The 14,641-nt window shown below is 40.7% G+C and overlaps 3 protein-coding genes across 4 annotated transcripts; 1 reads left to right on the top strand and 2 right to left on the bottom strand.

The window, feature by feature from the left end:
* Nucleotides 1-305: 305 nt before the first annotated feature.
* On the bottom strand, nt 306-3,635 carry LOC140787363 (uncharacterized). The gene is made up of 4 exons (XM_073136250.1): nt 1,798-3,635; nt 1,634-1,701; nt 1,003-1,049; nt 306-898 (listed from the first exon to the last, which is right to left on the bottom strand). Exon 1 carries the CDS (start codon nt 3,452-3,454, stop codon nt 1,847-1,849), a length of 1,608 nt encoding a protein of 535 aa, XP_072992351.1. The 5' UTR covers nt 3,455-3,635; the 3' UTR covers nt 306-898; nt 1,003-1,049; nt 1,634-1,701; nt 1,798-1,846.
* A 122-nt stretch (nt 3,636-3,757) lies between these two features.
* Nucleotides 3,758-8,331, bottom strand: LOC140787362 (adagio-like protein 3). 2 transcript variants are annotated; one of them, XM_073136249.1, is made up of 3 exons: nt 8,173-8,331; nt 6,040-6,508; nt 3,758-5,518 (listed from the first exon to the last, which is right to left on the bottom strand). In XM_073136249.1, the coding sequence occupies exons 2-3, from the start codon at nt 6,342-6,344 to the stop codon at nt 3,946-3,948; spliced, it is 1,878 nt and encodes a 625-aa protein (XP_072992350.1). In that variant the 5' UTR covers nt 6,345-6,508; nt 8,173-8,331; the 3' UTR covers nt 3,758-3,945. The 2 variants fall into 2 exon arrangements, with proteins under 2 accessions (XP_072992350.1, XP_072992349.1); XM_073136248.1 differs by lacking the exon at nt 8,173-8,331 and having other exon boundaries at nt 6,040-6,613.
* A 1,815-nt stretch (nt 8,332-10,146) lies between these two features.
* On the top strand, nt 10,147-14,592 carry LOC140787222 (two-component response regulator ORR21-like). The gene is made up of 5 exons (XM_073136029.1): nt 10,147-10,918; nt 11,822-11,974; nt 12,053-12,451; nt 12,636-12,712; nt 13,139-14,592. The coding sequence occupies exons 1-5, from the start codon at nt 10,756-10,758 to the stop codon at nt 14,471-14,473; spliced, it is 2,127 nt and encodes a 708-aa protein (XP_072992130.1). The 5' UTR covers nt 10,147-10,755; the 3' UTR covers nt 14,474-14,592.
* Nucleotides 14,593-14,641: the final 49 nt, after the last annotated feature.

Below are 14,641 nucleotides of genomic sequence, written 5' to 3'. Positions count from 1 at the left end.
TTTCAAAACTTTTAACTAAAATCCATGCTTACTGGCTTGGAGTTTAAACATGCTATGTAATCTAACAATACATGTGACGAGAATTAAAGGGAGAAGGTAGGAAGAGGATGGGCAATGAAGATGGGCATACAAAGTAAGAAACCATAAATTATTTTCCTAATGCCTGATACAAACTTAAATCGTTGAGAAAAGAAAATTAGTCAACTGACCACTAAAATCTTTTTTTTAAAAGAAAAACCACTAAAATCATCATCAGTATATACACCACAAAAAAAGGACAGTTTGCGTCATGATCTTCACAAGGATTAGAATACAATCACAGTTTATTAATTTAGTTATAAACTATTATAATGCAAAAATGAATTAATACAGGTTAAAGCACAAGCTCAATTTCGATGTAACTAATACAAAAGCTCATAGCTCCCTAGATGCTCCTAGGTTCCTATTCTACTTGGTTACAATAGATAAGGAATTTTGAGTATAACTCATAAGGGAAACATGAATAATGTAACTTAAAACTGCTCATCTTTAGCATGAGAAGATACAGCTCCTTAACCTACTAAACTCGTCTGAATAGACCCATTTGCCCAGAGATTATACTCCATTTGTAAGTTTCAGGGATAATTTCAGCACCTTCATGAGCAAGATCATGTCCTTTATTATAAGCGACCAGCAAACAGAGGGCGAATGCCTTGTAGTCGAAAACTCAGAGATAAAGGTTTTGTGAAATCTTCTAAGATACCTTTGGTGAAAGCAATGCTTCCCTGATAATTTTCTTGAGGGAAGAGATCAAAAGTCTTCTGCCATCTTCACATGCTAAACATTTATAGTTCATATCTTTGTCAACTTCGCTCTCCTGGACAGAAATTGCATGTGACACTACTTGGGCACCTGGGACCTGAAAGAGATTTTTATGCAAGTCTGTCAGCTTAAGATAGCTGAGTACTAAGTACTAAGTACTAAGTTTGTGAACATGCTTGATTATGTGAGAGATAACATTACCCATGTCCAAAGATAACCTTGAAGTCCAACTATGCCCACAACACAACCTGAACAAAATACAAAGACATCAGAAGAGAGAAAGAAACAAGAAGTCAGTTGGGTATTCTACCTACTGATAAAAAGAGGAGTATGGCATTTGATTTGAAGAAAGACAAAAACTAATAATCTTGAAATGACAAAGTAATGCAGTTCTTGCCTTCTTCAATGGCATCTCTATTGAAAAAAGCAACTATTTAGGGAAGGTCATCATTTCTAATAGAAAATTAAGCCCTGTTTATGACATATGCATCACATAACAATATAACATATCAAAAAGACATTTTTAATAACTTCAAGTTTCGAGACTTACCATCTGAATAAAATTACTGAACAGCATGAGTTCTACCATAACTAAGACAATGTTTTAGTTGGGCTGATTGAATAAGAATGACTAAATTATTGGTATAAGGACAATAGGCATCACTTCTTGTCCTGATAATATCATTATTTCCCCGCTCTTTTGTCATATGAAGTGTAAAAGAATATATATGGTTATGAGCCTAAGATCAAAACTTTGAACCAGACAAAATAACATGATCACAGATGACCCAAACAAAATCATCTCCCAGGTGACAAACATATTTAAGCTCACCTAGGTGACCAGATGACACGCACTACTTTCTGGTAATTTCCATTTTTTGACAAAAGAACTCGTCCAACCTAGACACAACATATAACATGTCAGCTCAGCAGCCAGAAATTCCAAGATAAAATTCACCTAAAATTGAACATAATATTTTTTTCAATCATAAGCACCTGAAGAGGTTATCAAGCTAGAGTATAGATGCAGCTTGTAGTGTAGCCCCTACTTGATTAGTCCATTCTTTCTTAGATCCTCTTCCAAATTCAAGATTGCAGCTGTATCATTCTGCTTATGGTACCCTCTGATTAAAACATCATATACAACGGAATCTGGAGCAACGCCCTTCTGTAACATGTCATCAAAAACCTGCTTTGCCTCAATCATAAGTCCTTTACTAGCCAGACCCCAGATAAGTGTGGTAAGAGTAAGCAAATCAGGGTTTGCGCCCTTTCTAAGCATCAAATTTTTAACTCTAAAAGCTTCCACTAGATCCCCTTCTCTGCAGAGCCTAGCAATATGAGATGTGTAGCTAAACTTGTCTGGAGCTAAACCAGCATTGGCCATTTCCTCAAAGATTTTTTTAGCATCATCAACTTCCCCTTTCTTACACAACCCATCGATAAGCACAGTGTAAGAAACTCCATTAACATTTTTAGCTTTTAGAAAGTATTCCTTCGCCTCCTGCAAGAGCCCATTCTTGCAAAGTCCATCAACCACTGCAGAGATGGCAATTGCATCAGAACCAAATCCTCTCTGCAATAGTTCTTCATGAAGTTCCAATCCCTTCTTCACTTGCCCTGCTTTAAAGTAAGTATCCATTAACGTTGTTAAGATAACCTTATCCACAACAAAACCTCTTCCCTCCATCTCTTTCCTCATCTCTAGTGCTTTATCCAACCTACCATTACTACAAAATCCTGAAATAACAACCCCATAACCTTTCATATCAAGTTTTATTCCCCTTTTATACATATCATATAAAAATCTCATCACCATATCTAGATCTCCTCTTTTAAAGTACCCATCAATTATCGAGGTGTAAACAACTGCATTCGCCTTCAGCCCAGTCTCACACATTCTCCCAAACAACCCCATGGCTCTTTCCACCTTCCCCTTCTTACAAAGACCATGAATAAGCGCATTGTAAGTGAAAACATTCGGGGCCAACCAAAGCCGCAGCATCCGACCATACAACCCCAATGCAGACTCGATTTGCCCAATCTTGCAATACCCGTCAATCAAAGAGGTAAAAGTCACCAAATTAGGCAAAACTCGTGACAATGTCATATCGTCAAACACAATCTGCGCCATTTCCAAATCATGCGACTTGCAGAACAAGTCTATCAGCACACTGTAGGTTACCACATTCGGGGACTTAGACTTCCACATGGAGCCGAAATAGCACAGAGCCGATCGAACCATCTGATGCTTACCAAAAGCAGAGATCATTGTGTTGTATGTGACGATATCAGGGCGGAGACTCATCACGAGTTGGGACGCAGTACGCAAGTCGCCGGCTTGGCAATAGCCACTGATGAGGGAGTTGACTGTGAAGACATCGCAGCGTCGGGAGAGAGCAGGAAAGAGGGAATCGACGAGGCGGTGAGCATAGCCGGGGTTGCCGAGCTTGGAGAGGAAGGAGACGGCGGAGTTGAGGGAGGAGACGTGGGGACGGAAGCCGCGGGAGACGAGGTCGGCGAGAATCTTGATGGCGAGGTCGCCGTGTCCGGCGGCAACGAGGCAGTGGAGGGCGACGTTGCAGGCGCGGGGTGAAGGGAAGAGGTGAGATCGCCGGAGACGGGAGAAGAATGCTAGGGTTTCTACTGGCATCGGGGATGGGGAGGAGGAATGGGGTCATCTTGGGTCGGTAGCTAGGATTTGGGTTTAGGATTTGGGTTTTGTTTTCGGTTGGGGTGAAGAGGAATTCATAGAGGAGCTGAGGAGCGGGAAGGAGGAAGGAAGTAGGAGACGAGTGTCGCAGTGAATGATCTATTTTATAGAAGTAAAAAAAAAAAAACAATGAGAATTAGGGCAAGGAATGAGTCTTAAACGGATCGGGTTGGGTCCAAAACTTCCTTTTGGGCCCAGTTTCTTTGGTACCCAAACTAACTGAGAGCTAAAAACAACCCAGAATTATAAAAGCGCTCATGAGTAATGACTACAGTAGAAGAGATGTACAAACAGAGTAATAGACATCCAGACTACAAACACAAGCAGAATGAGAGCAAAAGAGATCAAGGCCAATAGAATAAAATGGCAAAAAGTATAACAAAAGTGATTGATATTGGTAGTTGAAAATTGAAGGTGGCAGTGACAGTGTCTCATGGATCTGCATCCGGGGAGCTTGCCAAGCACAACTCATGCAACTCATTCAGAATCCACTCCTCCCCAGTATTACCACCCAGTACTAGAACTCTAGTCCCCGCAACCACACAAGTGCTATGCCCCCATGCGAACTTAGGAGGCTGGCCTGGCACATTCAGGATCCTCCACGTCGGCTTCTCCTCGGACGGATCAAGAAGGAAGAGCTGCGACGGCGAGTGCAGCCCGGCGATCGATCCCCCGAAGATGATGATCCTCCCACACGGCAAGCTCACCGCGACATGGTCGAGTCGAGGCGGGGGCCCGACGTTGGGGAACCCGGCCATGCCCAGCTGACGCCACTGCGGCTCCTCGTCCTGCAGGTCGATCGTGTACGCGTCGCACGACCGCAGCCGCAACGAGCCGCTCTTTGCCAGGCCGCCGAACATTAAAACCTTCGTCTTCTCGTAGACGGAGAGCGTGTGGCCGAGCCGCGAGGGCGGCGCCCACTCCGACGCTATCTCCCTCCACGTTGGCTTCTCTTTTGTCAGATCGAGCAAGAACGTGTCGCTGAGTAGGACGCCGGCGTCGGTGCAACCGCCGGACACGACCAGCTTCGACCCGTCGACGGTGCAGGAGCTGTGCCAGGATCTTGGAAGCGGCGGAGCCAACCCGGTAACTTCCTTCCAGGTCGGCTGATGCGCGTCTAAATCCAAAACGAAGACATCGTTCAACAACCCATGGCTCCCACATCCACCGAAGACAACCAGCCATGAGCCATTCAAGCAAGACAAGGTGTGTCCCCACCGCCCCGGCGGAGACGAGGCCACCTTCACGCGCCGCCACTCCGGGTGCGCCGACTCGAGATTGAGCACAAAAGTATCGTCCATCGGCTGCATATTAATCCCCTCGCCGCCGAAGAGCACTAGCCGGTTACCGACGGCGCACGCACTAAAATTGCAGCGAGACGGCTCGACTCTGCCGTCGACCGTGAGCTTCTTCCACGTCGCCGCCTCGAGAGTCGTCAGCTCCCTTGCAAGCCGGCCCCAGCCTAACTTCTTCGTACTTAGCTCAAGTTTAATAGTAACTTCTCTTCCCCAGGCATTTTGACAAACAACCTTCCTCAAATGCTCGTTCTTGGTCAATTCCCTCATTCTAGTGGACACCGATCCAATCGAGGCCACGTCTCTTGGGGTCAGACGTGACAGGATGTTATGAGCTAAGACTTCGTCGGATAATTGCAGCATTCCACAGTTCTGCTGCTGTTCATACATAGTAGAGTCGGTAAGATCTTGGTGAGTGGATTTGAGGTAGGATTTTTGTTTGAAGACTGGGTAAGAGAGGCGGTTGAGATCTATGTTGGCTTCGGAGAAGAGCTGGATGCCTATGATGTGGGTCACGATGCCGTCGTCGCCATGTATCGGCATTAACCTTAGTGAGTTGATCAAGGGGGTGCCGTCTTTGCGAAAGTTGAGAATCTCGCCGTGGAATTCGAGGCCTTCTTCGAGGCACCGCCGTATCTCCGAGACGACCATGGGGTCGACGAGGGGGTGCCGGCGTTGTGCTCGTGGATCCCGGAACTGTAAGAATCGGCTGAGTTGGTGATGGAAAGTTAGCAGACGAGCAACATCAATGGATTATGTAGTAAGAACCTAATTACAATGTGGCAATAACTATACTTCATCTTAGAAGAGGAAGACAGCGAAAAAACAACTCTTATACCCAAAAAATCTCATCACTGGACATAAAAAAAAATTCGGAGATTCCAACCTTTTACATTGAACCCAATAGTCGATTCAGTTAAAGAAAAATGACCAAACTTGTGATGAAATTGGAGAAACAGTACAATGACGTTTAATATTTCTAAAATTTTTACTGCCAACTGTTGTATATAATCTTCTTAAAAACAAATAAGAAAAAAAAACTGATCAAAATTGTGAAACCCGGCTCAATCAAATCAAATAGAAGGGGAAATTTCGAAACTTTCACAACACCAACAAACCGAACACAGAAACAAAAAACAAACGAAAGTTGAGGTCTTGACCTCAAATCCTTCATCAGAAACCAAAAAAGAAACTTGGGTTTCACACAGAACAAGGAAAGGAGAGGCTCACCAGTTCCGGCCGAGCACCTCATCGGCGCGGTAACCCGTGGCGTTCTCGAAGACGGTGTTGACGTAAATGACCGGGCAATCGGGTTCGAGAGCATCCGATACCACAAAAGCCGACGGCCTCACCGGATAATAGAATAGACCATGACCCATCTCTTCGTCTTCTTCTTCCTCCTCCTCCTCCTCCTCTTGGTATTCTTCTTCTTCTTCTCTCTCACCAAGCTCGAGCTCCATTTGGTCATCGGCGGAGAATTTGAACCGCTTCGTTAGAGTCCGGTCACCGCACGATCGTCCTCTTCCTCCGCTCATCTCCTCCTCCGCCGCTCTCTGCTTTCTTCTGCCTCTGCTTTCTTCTCTCCGTCTTTAATCAAACGGAAAAGGACACGGTTCTTTCCATGGAGTGGAGGTTGGAATAAGGCTGTGGCTTGATGTAAAATAACAAAAAGGCCCTGGCCAGCTACAAATATCTAGAGCTAGAAGCAGCACCACAGAAGATAAAAATATCCCACTATGATTATTTATCTATTCAATTAATTACGATATGCTCGAAGTATAATGGCCTTCGTAACTTACACAACAACAACAAAAAAAAAAGGTATCGATAATTTATATATTTTGCGAATATCCCATTCGTATTTTTAAAGTAAAAGATCTTGTAATTTAAGGAAAAAGTGGGGGAAAATATCTTGCGTGGCATTTTCGTAGTTCTACGACATCACCGGGGCAAACACAGCGCCGACCATGTTATCGCGGTGTCACGGGGTACCTAAACGTGGACGTCAGCATCCCCGTTTGCATAAATATCTTTGGGTGGGTCGACGAGCCACTCATGAGATGCCACGTCATCGGCACCGATCTGGGATATTTCTAACTCGCCTCCGATTTGACCCGTCCTTATGAAAATATCCCATCGCACATCCAACGGAAGCATCTAGCTGACGTGTCGCCAAGAAGTAACATTTTGAGGACACGTTTTATTAAAGTCAAACTCGTTATTATATTTAAATAATTAACGAGGTTATATATGATAGATCGAGTGGGAAATATCGAATGTCACATAGGGTATCCATCTTTCGATTTAATACTTTATTATTAGTTTCACCCTAATATCAAATGCAAAAGTTACAAAGACTTATTAACTCACACATAAGAAAAATAGTTATTAAATAGTATTATTATTATAAACCAAGCTTTATTTCCAATCAACAATTAATATATATATATATATAAAATAACTTATCTATCTAAATTTTTCAAAAATTACGGCTCTTTAGCAAGACACTCTTATATAAGAATGAAATATTTAAATATATTTACTAAATTTAAAATGGACCACTTGAGGAGTTACATCTAAGTAATAGAAACTTTAAAAAATGTTAGGAACTGAGGGGCAATTGCCTCCCTTTGACCCCCTCCACCTTGGGATTAACTATAAATTAAAATTGACCTACTAAAGAGTTAGAAATGTTTCGTTCAATTACTGGACTTCGAATTGCCCTTCAACTCTGTAATTTTTTTTTTAAAGGAAGAACTTGTAGGCAAATAACTTCATTGAATATAAGATATGGAAGAGAATCATCCGACACATTCAGATGTAACATTCTAGCTAGTTTTAGTTTCTTCTCAATTTTAAATTGATCTTAAAGCTTTATAGCTATAATATTATAAAAAAAATTAAAATAAATTATCACCTAAGAAATTATGTGACTCGGTGGCCACCAAAATTCATCCATCGTCTTTAGGAGGAGGTGAAGTTGACGAAGTGGAGAGTCTTCAAGAAGGGGTGGCAAAGGGGGCTTGAAGTGTGGAGCAGAGAAGTAGAGGGACAATGGGGATCGGCGAAGATGCGATGAGAAATATGGTAGGAAAAATGGCAAGTGAGAAAAAAATGAGAGAGGGAGAGAGAGAGAGAGAGAGAAGAGCTCATGACCTAAATGACCATGGCGGTGGCAACACCATCAAACACCATCAACAGTAACCATGGCCTCGATGGCCACGACAATAGCTATCCCGACTAAAAGGACCTCTGCCAAGTAAAATAGGAGGGGAGGGAGAGAGGAGAAGAAAATAAAGGGAAGAGTGGCTGGCGACGATTGCTGACAAGAAAAAGTTTTAATAAATAAGAAAGAAAACTTACAAATGAGAGAGATCCAAGCATAGCTCTCAAAATTCTTCTAGTGCAAGGGTAAAGCATCCAAGGCAGTTTTCGAGATGCCGAACGCCAATCCTAAACTGCAGTTTCAACCTTTTGGCATGTTGAGTTAATAAAGGGGAGGCAAACACTTATGAAGAGGTTGGTATTTTTATTAACATGCAGCCTCTATATATTAACATATGTAAATCTATCCCTATGGAAGGTTGTGATAATGTTTTGAAGTCTTAGGCCTTAACTCTCTTCTATGGACTGCTTGAAAAGCTCCTCTCAAGGGGAGGGGCCAATATTCGGCTCATTTAATTATTGAATGATTGTTAGAGCCATCAATATCTCTACAGAAGAACCTAACTAGATTATCACACTAGTGATTAGAGAATATTTTAGATGGATAAACATGTACACTTATAGACTAATAATCAAACGTCTAACCCTCAAAAACACTCCTTAGTTCTAGACTAATCAATCGTGATCTTGTTGTAAGATGGGACATCACTTCAATGAATTGTCTACATATTTTACTAAAAAAAAAAAAAAAGGGTAATTCCCATCATAACAGAAAAACAATCTCTAGCTCCTCATCTCTCCTCCCGGACCAAAGGATTAACAATCATCAAAATGATAGATAAATATCGAGAAAACCCTCTAATCAAATCATAACACTAAAATGATTTAAGAGGAAATGGATGCTTAATTTTAACCTGTAAAATTAAATCCTCACTAACTAACTTTGCCTTCTACAGCATAACATTATATATGTATGGAAACAACAATTAACTTTGAAAAAGTCGAAAATAATCCTCTGGTAAAAAGTCTTGGCCACTTCAATCAATCTTTTGCGTCTCATCATCTGAGCTAAAGAAGTTGTAGGGTGGCTGGAACTAGAGGATGCATGGCTGAGAAATAGTTGAACAAGAACAAGACAAGCTTTTGCAAATATAGAAGAATACCTTCTCCAAACAGAATAGGAATAGAGACGAGCTTTTGCAAAAATGGAAGAAGACCCTCCCCAAAAGGAATAGAGACCACGAGCTTTTGCAAGAATAGAATTCTCAAAAAATATTTAAAAAAAGAATAGGATGAGACAAACTTTTCCAAGAATAAATAGAATTATCGAAAAAGAATAGAAGGAGAGGAGACAGGGTTAACTATAAAAATTTAAAATAGAGGCACCCACTAAAGAATTGGAATTGTTTAAATAAAATCTTATATTATATAGTAATTTTGTAGTTTGACATTTTCAAGGACCCAAATGTAATTAGAGTAAACAGTTTGATAATTGTCTTAATTGTATTCTCCTGCATGACTGTGTATACAGCAGAGATCGCTTGTTATTTACTGCTAATATCATTTTATATTATTTGCATCTCGATTTCATAGTGATTAGTCCTTGGTTTACCTTGTCATCTAAGCATAATTTATTGCTCTTGTGTTATATTTTGAAAGATATTAATTATATTTTTTTATCGACACGCAAGTCTTTTGGAATTTTTAGTTGGTAATATGCTTACTAATTACAAAACCTAAGAAATTATTATCTTAATATTCACAAAGTGTCTAATTACTAATTACAAAACCTAAGAAATAATATTTTGCTTACCTATCAAATGCTAACATCGATATTTTTAACCTTTACCTGAATCGAAGAAAGAAAAGAAGAATTAATCTTTCAAACTTAGACTAATTTAAATAATTTGAAACTTTGAAGCAAGCAAAATCCATATCAAATCAACCCTGCAAATTTAGTTTGTTTTATTCTTAAATAAAATTTGCAAAATACCCCCCGGATTCCGGAACACAGTTTGAGAATATATTATGGCAGCTAAAGAATTTCACGTACTCCTATATTTTGGATATAAAAATTTAGGATTATTAATTATTTGAGGATAGATTTACCAATTTACCCCTAGTTACAGTGTCAGTGGGGCATAATAGTTGGCGCCAATTCATTAATGAGCAACTACACAGCTTGGGTAGTTCAGGGGTACGTCGCCAAGTATCCGTAGCCAACGGTTACCAATCTCTCTCTCTCTCTCTCTCCCCCTGGCCGTGCTCTCTTATTGGTCACCCGGACCCCCTCCTCCTCCTCCTCCTCCTCCTCTTCCTCTTCTTCCTCCTCTTCCCTTCCCAAAAGCCGCTCCCGAATCGAACGCGCTCCACTCTCTCTCGCTCTCTCTTTCTACTTGCTATAAATAACCACAGCAACCATCGTAAGAAGAAAAAGGAGAAGAAAACTACAAGCCAATTCCTAAAGAAATTTTAATGATACGAGTCCATCTCTCTATCTCTCTCTTCTATCCGGCCCCTAAGAGTCGCGGATCTCGGGGTCGCCGGAATCGGACGGCGGCAGTCGAATTTGGGGACGGCGGCGGTTGTGTCGAAGTGATTGGAAACGGAAGGCGAGAAGCTAGGGTTTGCCGTTGACTTCCATAGTAGTGGTGGATCTGGTGGGAAATCGAGGGTAAAGGTGCTTGCTTTCGATGCGGACTGGGTCGGGGATTGAGGTAAGATGCAGGATTTCTTGAGGGGTTAAGGGGGATTAGATCTCTTCGGAGGGGGGGATTTCGGATGACAGTGTCAGCTATGAGTGGGGCGAGTTGCTACGTCTCGGCGAAGGTGGAGGATGAGGGGTCGAGCGAGTTCCCGGTCGGATTGAAGGTTCTTGTGGTGGATGATGACATGACCTGCTTGATGGTGTTGAAGCGGATGCTTCTTGAGTGCCGTTATGATGGTGAGTTCACTTTCTTGTTGCAGAGGATAGAGGATGTTTGCCCATGTCAAATTCTTTCTTTCCTTTCTCAGTTACAGCTGATTCGAATTCGTTTATTAAATTGCTATTTTGATATCAATCCTTTTGTTCTTCATGCAAGGATAAGCAATACGTGTGCACCAGCTGTTCATTAGCTTGTGTGTACTATTGGATCTCTTGTTGTTAACTCAGCTGCTAGATCTGTAAACTGATCGAGAACTCAGATGATGCCCTGTATTTTCTGATGATTCTGAAAGAACAAGTGATGATCAGACTGATGTTTGTTTTTATCTGAAATTGCCTTTTTTTTTTCTTCCAGCATTATTATTGAGAAGATCCCTTGATCCTTTGGGTTCGAAAATTCTCTTACCAGAATATTCATTACCCAAGCATTTACAATATGTAATTTGTTTATGATATTTTTTATATCCTTTTCATCTGGCTCAGATAACATCTCCCTCTATGACATCTGAATCTCAATTTTTTTTAAAAATTTTTTTTTGGTATAGTGGTATAAGAATCTTAAAGCATATGTAGAGAAGTATGCAACCTCTTCTTATGAAAAATGATGTTAGTAAACAAGTTTCATTGATTCATCAAAAGTTAGGAATGTATGTTGCTAATGGAAGATTATCTTTTGAGACCAATTTCAATCATGAGTATCTTGGACAAGTTCCTGATAAAACACATTGGGATAAGTTCATGAATCTTTCCAGGTACAGCATTATGTCATTCTTAGAAAAAGATGATTAGGATTTTTTTAATATTTAAAATCACTTTTGTATGCATATAAACATTTTTTTTTGGTCATTACAGTTTTGCTGCTTTCATTAAGTTATAATTACCACATAAAATCAGGATGTGCTACTTTTTACTTTTCTGCAGTCACAACTTGCTCTCAGGCTACGAGAGCACTAACTCTTCTCCGGGAGAGCAAGGGCAGTTTTGATGTTGTAATAAGTGATGTTCACATGCCTGACATGGATGGATTTAGGCTACTTGAACTTGTTGGCCTTGAAATGGATCTTCCTGTTATCAGTAAGTAGTGTTCCTTGTAATTATGATTATATGTATATCTGGAAACCAATTATAACAGTTCTATTTTCAAATTTGTAGTGATGTCTGCTGATACAAGAACCAATGTTGTGATGAAAGGAATTAAACATGGGGCTTGTGACTATTTAATCAAACCTGTACGGATGGAAGAGTTGAAAAACATATGGCAACATGTTGTTAGGAAAAAGTGGAATGATAATAAAGAGCTTGAATATTCAGGCAGCTTGGAAGAATCTGACCGGAATAGACGAGTCACTGATGATACTGATTATGCTTCATCTGTTAATGACGGAGCCGATGGCGCCTGGAAATCTCACAAAAAGAAAAGAGATCCTAAAGAAGAAGATGATGGTGAACTGGATAACGGAGATCCTTCTTCATCAAAGAAACCACGAGTAGTATGGTCGGTTGAGCTTCATCAGCAGTTTGTCAATGCAGTGAATCAACTTGGAATTGACAGTATGATATCTTTGCAGACCCTCTTACTTCATTATTTCTTCACTAGTACCTCATATAAGTAACATTATATATCTTGAAAGATCTGCTGGCAGTGCTTCTAACTTTATTGCCAAGTATTTGAAGTTTAACTACATGATCTCAAATTAATGCTAGGTATCTTATCAATATTTTTGGATTTTTGCAGAAGCTGTCCCAAAAAGAATTCTCGAATTGATGAATGTTCCGGGTTTAACCAGGGAAAATGTTGCTAGTCATTTGCAGGTTTGACTCTGAGCATGTACCGAAAGCAGCTGATTGCAGCTCTTTCACAGAATTTCTGATTTCGACAAAAATATCTAACCTGAATTTATCAACCTTCCTGGACAGTTTGTTGCTAGCTTCTAAGAGAAGGTTACTTGTTGTTGGACATTAAATCCCACCTAGTATGATATCACTCACAGGGATTTCCTCCAAATTGTTAAGATTGACTCATCATAGACAAGCTATTGCCCATTTAAAAGTTGTCATCACACCAATCAGTGTTAAGCAGATATGCTTAATCTAATATCACTCTTACATTTATGTGTTCCTCAAGTATTATACAAATCATGGATTTCATCAAATCCTTTTTCATTTGTAAACTATGTTTTCATCTTGGTAATCCAGGATTACCTGTCTGATCTGTTGATAATTTACTATTGTCTGCAGAAATTCAGATTATATCTCAAGAGATTAAGTGGAGCAGCTCAGAACCATAGTGGACTTTCTGGTTCCCTATGTGGGCCTGCCTCACATGTGGAAGTGGGATCACTGGGAAGACTTGATTTCCAAGCTCTGGTTGCCTCAGGTCGTATTCCTCCAGAAACCCTGGCTGCCTTGCAAGATGAGCTCCTAAGTCAACCCTCTGGCAGCTTAGTAATGCCTGCAATGGACCAACTCCAAGGTACTAAGTTTGTTCCTATAGAGAGAGAAATAGCATTTGGCCAGCCACTATCGAAATGCCAGACTGACCTATACAGACAACTTCCTCAATCCAGTATAGCTGTGGAGGAAATTCCTACTTTTCCAACTTTTTCCCATAGTAACGTCTCTGTGACAGACTCTACCAGCAACCTTCTTGGGCTAAGTAACTGTAGAAATGACAACATGGCTGTGCAAGTGTTGCAGCAGCAACAGTCAATTCCCTGGGAATCAGAATCTCTCAAGTCATCAAATGTGAAACCTTCTTGCCTGGTAGGTGAGCATCCTATGTTCATGAACCAGAAACCCTTGGCAGTTTCCGCTCAGTCATCAACCAGTTATCAACCAGCGATTCCTTCTACTTCCACAGATCAGGATTCTGTTCTTGTCCCATCTCAATCATTAACCAGTTTGCAGACTGGGAATCATTCTGGTCTCATGAATCAGAATTCCATAATTGCTCCCATTGAGTCATTAGCATGTTTTCAAGGAGGGAATATTCTCAGATCCATGAATCAGAACTCTAAAGTAACTCGTTTTCCAACATTGGCTAGATTTCAGGTAGGGAGCAATCCATCAGAGAACAATGCTTCCTCTCTCAGATTTGGTTCTAGCTATAATAGCGGCAATGCTGTTGTGGGTTCCTCCTTACTTTCTTCTCAATCTAAAAATATTCAGTTTGGTGTGGGACAAATTATAGATGAAAATTCTAGGAATATCTCTGTAGGAAACAGCTACTCAGTTTCTTGGCTAGTATCTTCATCAGGTTCATCCTGTATTGATGGCGGAATTGGTTCATCGCTACAGACCCTTGATGGGAATGTAATTCGTGCGAATGGATCACATAGTCTTGTTCCTAACTCATGCGACATTCAGGGCTCCACAGCAGCATTGGGTATATTACATGATCAAAGACAAGGGAGAAATCTTGGTTTTGTTGGTAAAGGCATTTGCATTCCCAGCCGCTTCGCCGTGGATGAAATTGAATCGCCATCTAAGAACTTGAGTTATAGTAACACATGCATCGCCAATGGTGGAAACATAGTGAATGCAGATATTTTTGGATTTAATGGACAGCTATAAGGTGCACGACCCATTGTCTGGCCAATTTAAGTAGTTATTGGCCACTCCTTGTAAGTAGGTAAATCAGCAATCTCAACGTTCTTTGCCCCTTCTCTATAGATGCAAAAACTTAGTATGAATGCATGCCTCAGTATGATTATGTTATCTACTTCATAAGTTGCTTTCTTA

The sequence above is a fragment of the Typha latifolia genome, chromosome 4, assembly GCF_019914945.1.
Source record: "Typha latifolia isolate L0001 chromosome 4, TyphaL0001v2, whole genome shotgun sequence".
Taxonomy (NCBI): Eukaryota; Viridiplantae; Streptophyta; class Magnoliopsida; order Poales; family Typhaceae; genus Typha; species Typha latifolia.
This window is presented reverse-complemented; position numbering and strand designations above follow the sequence as displayed.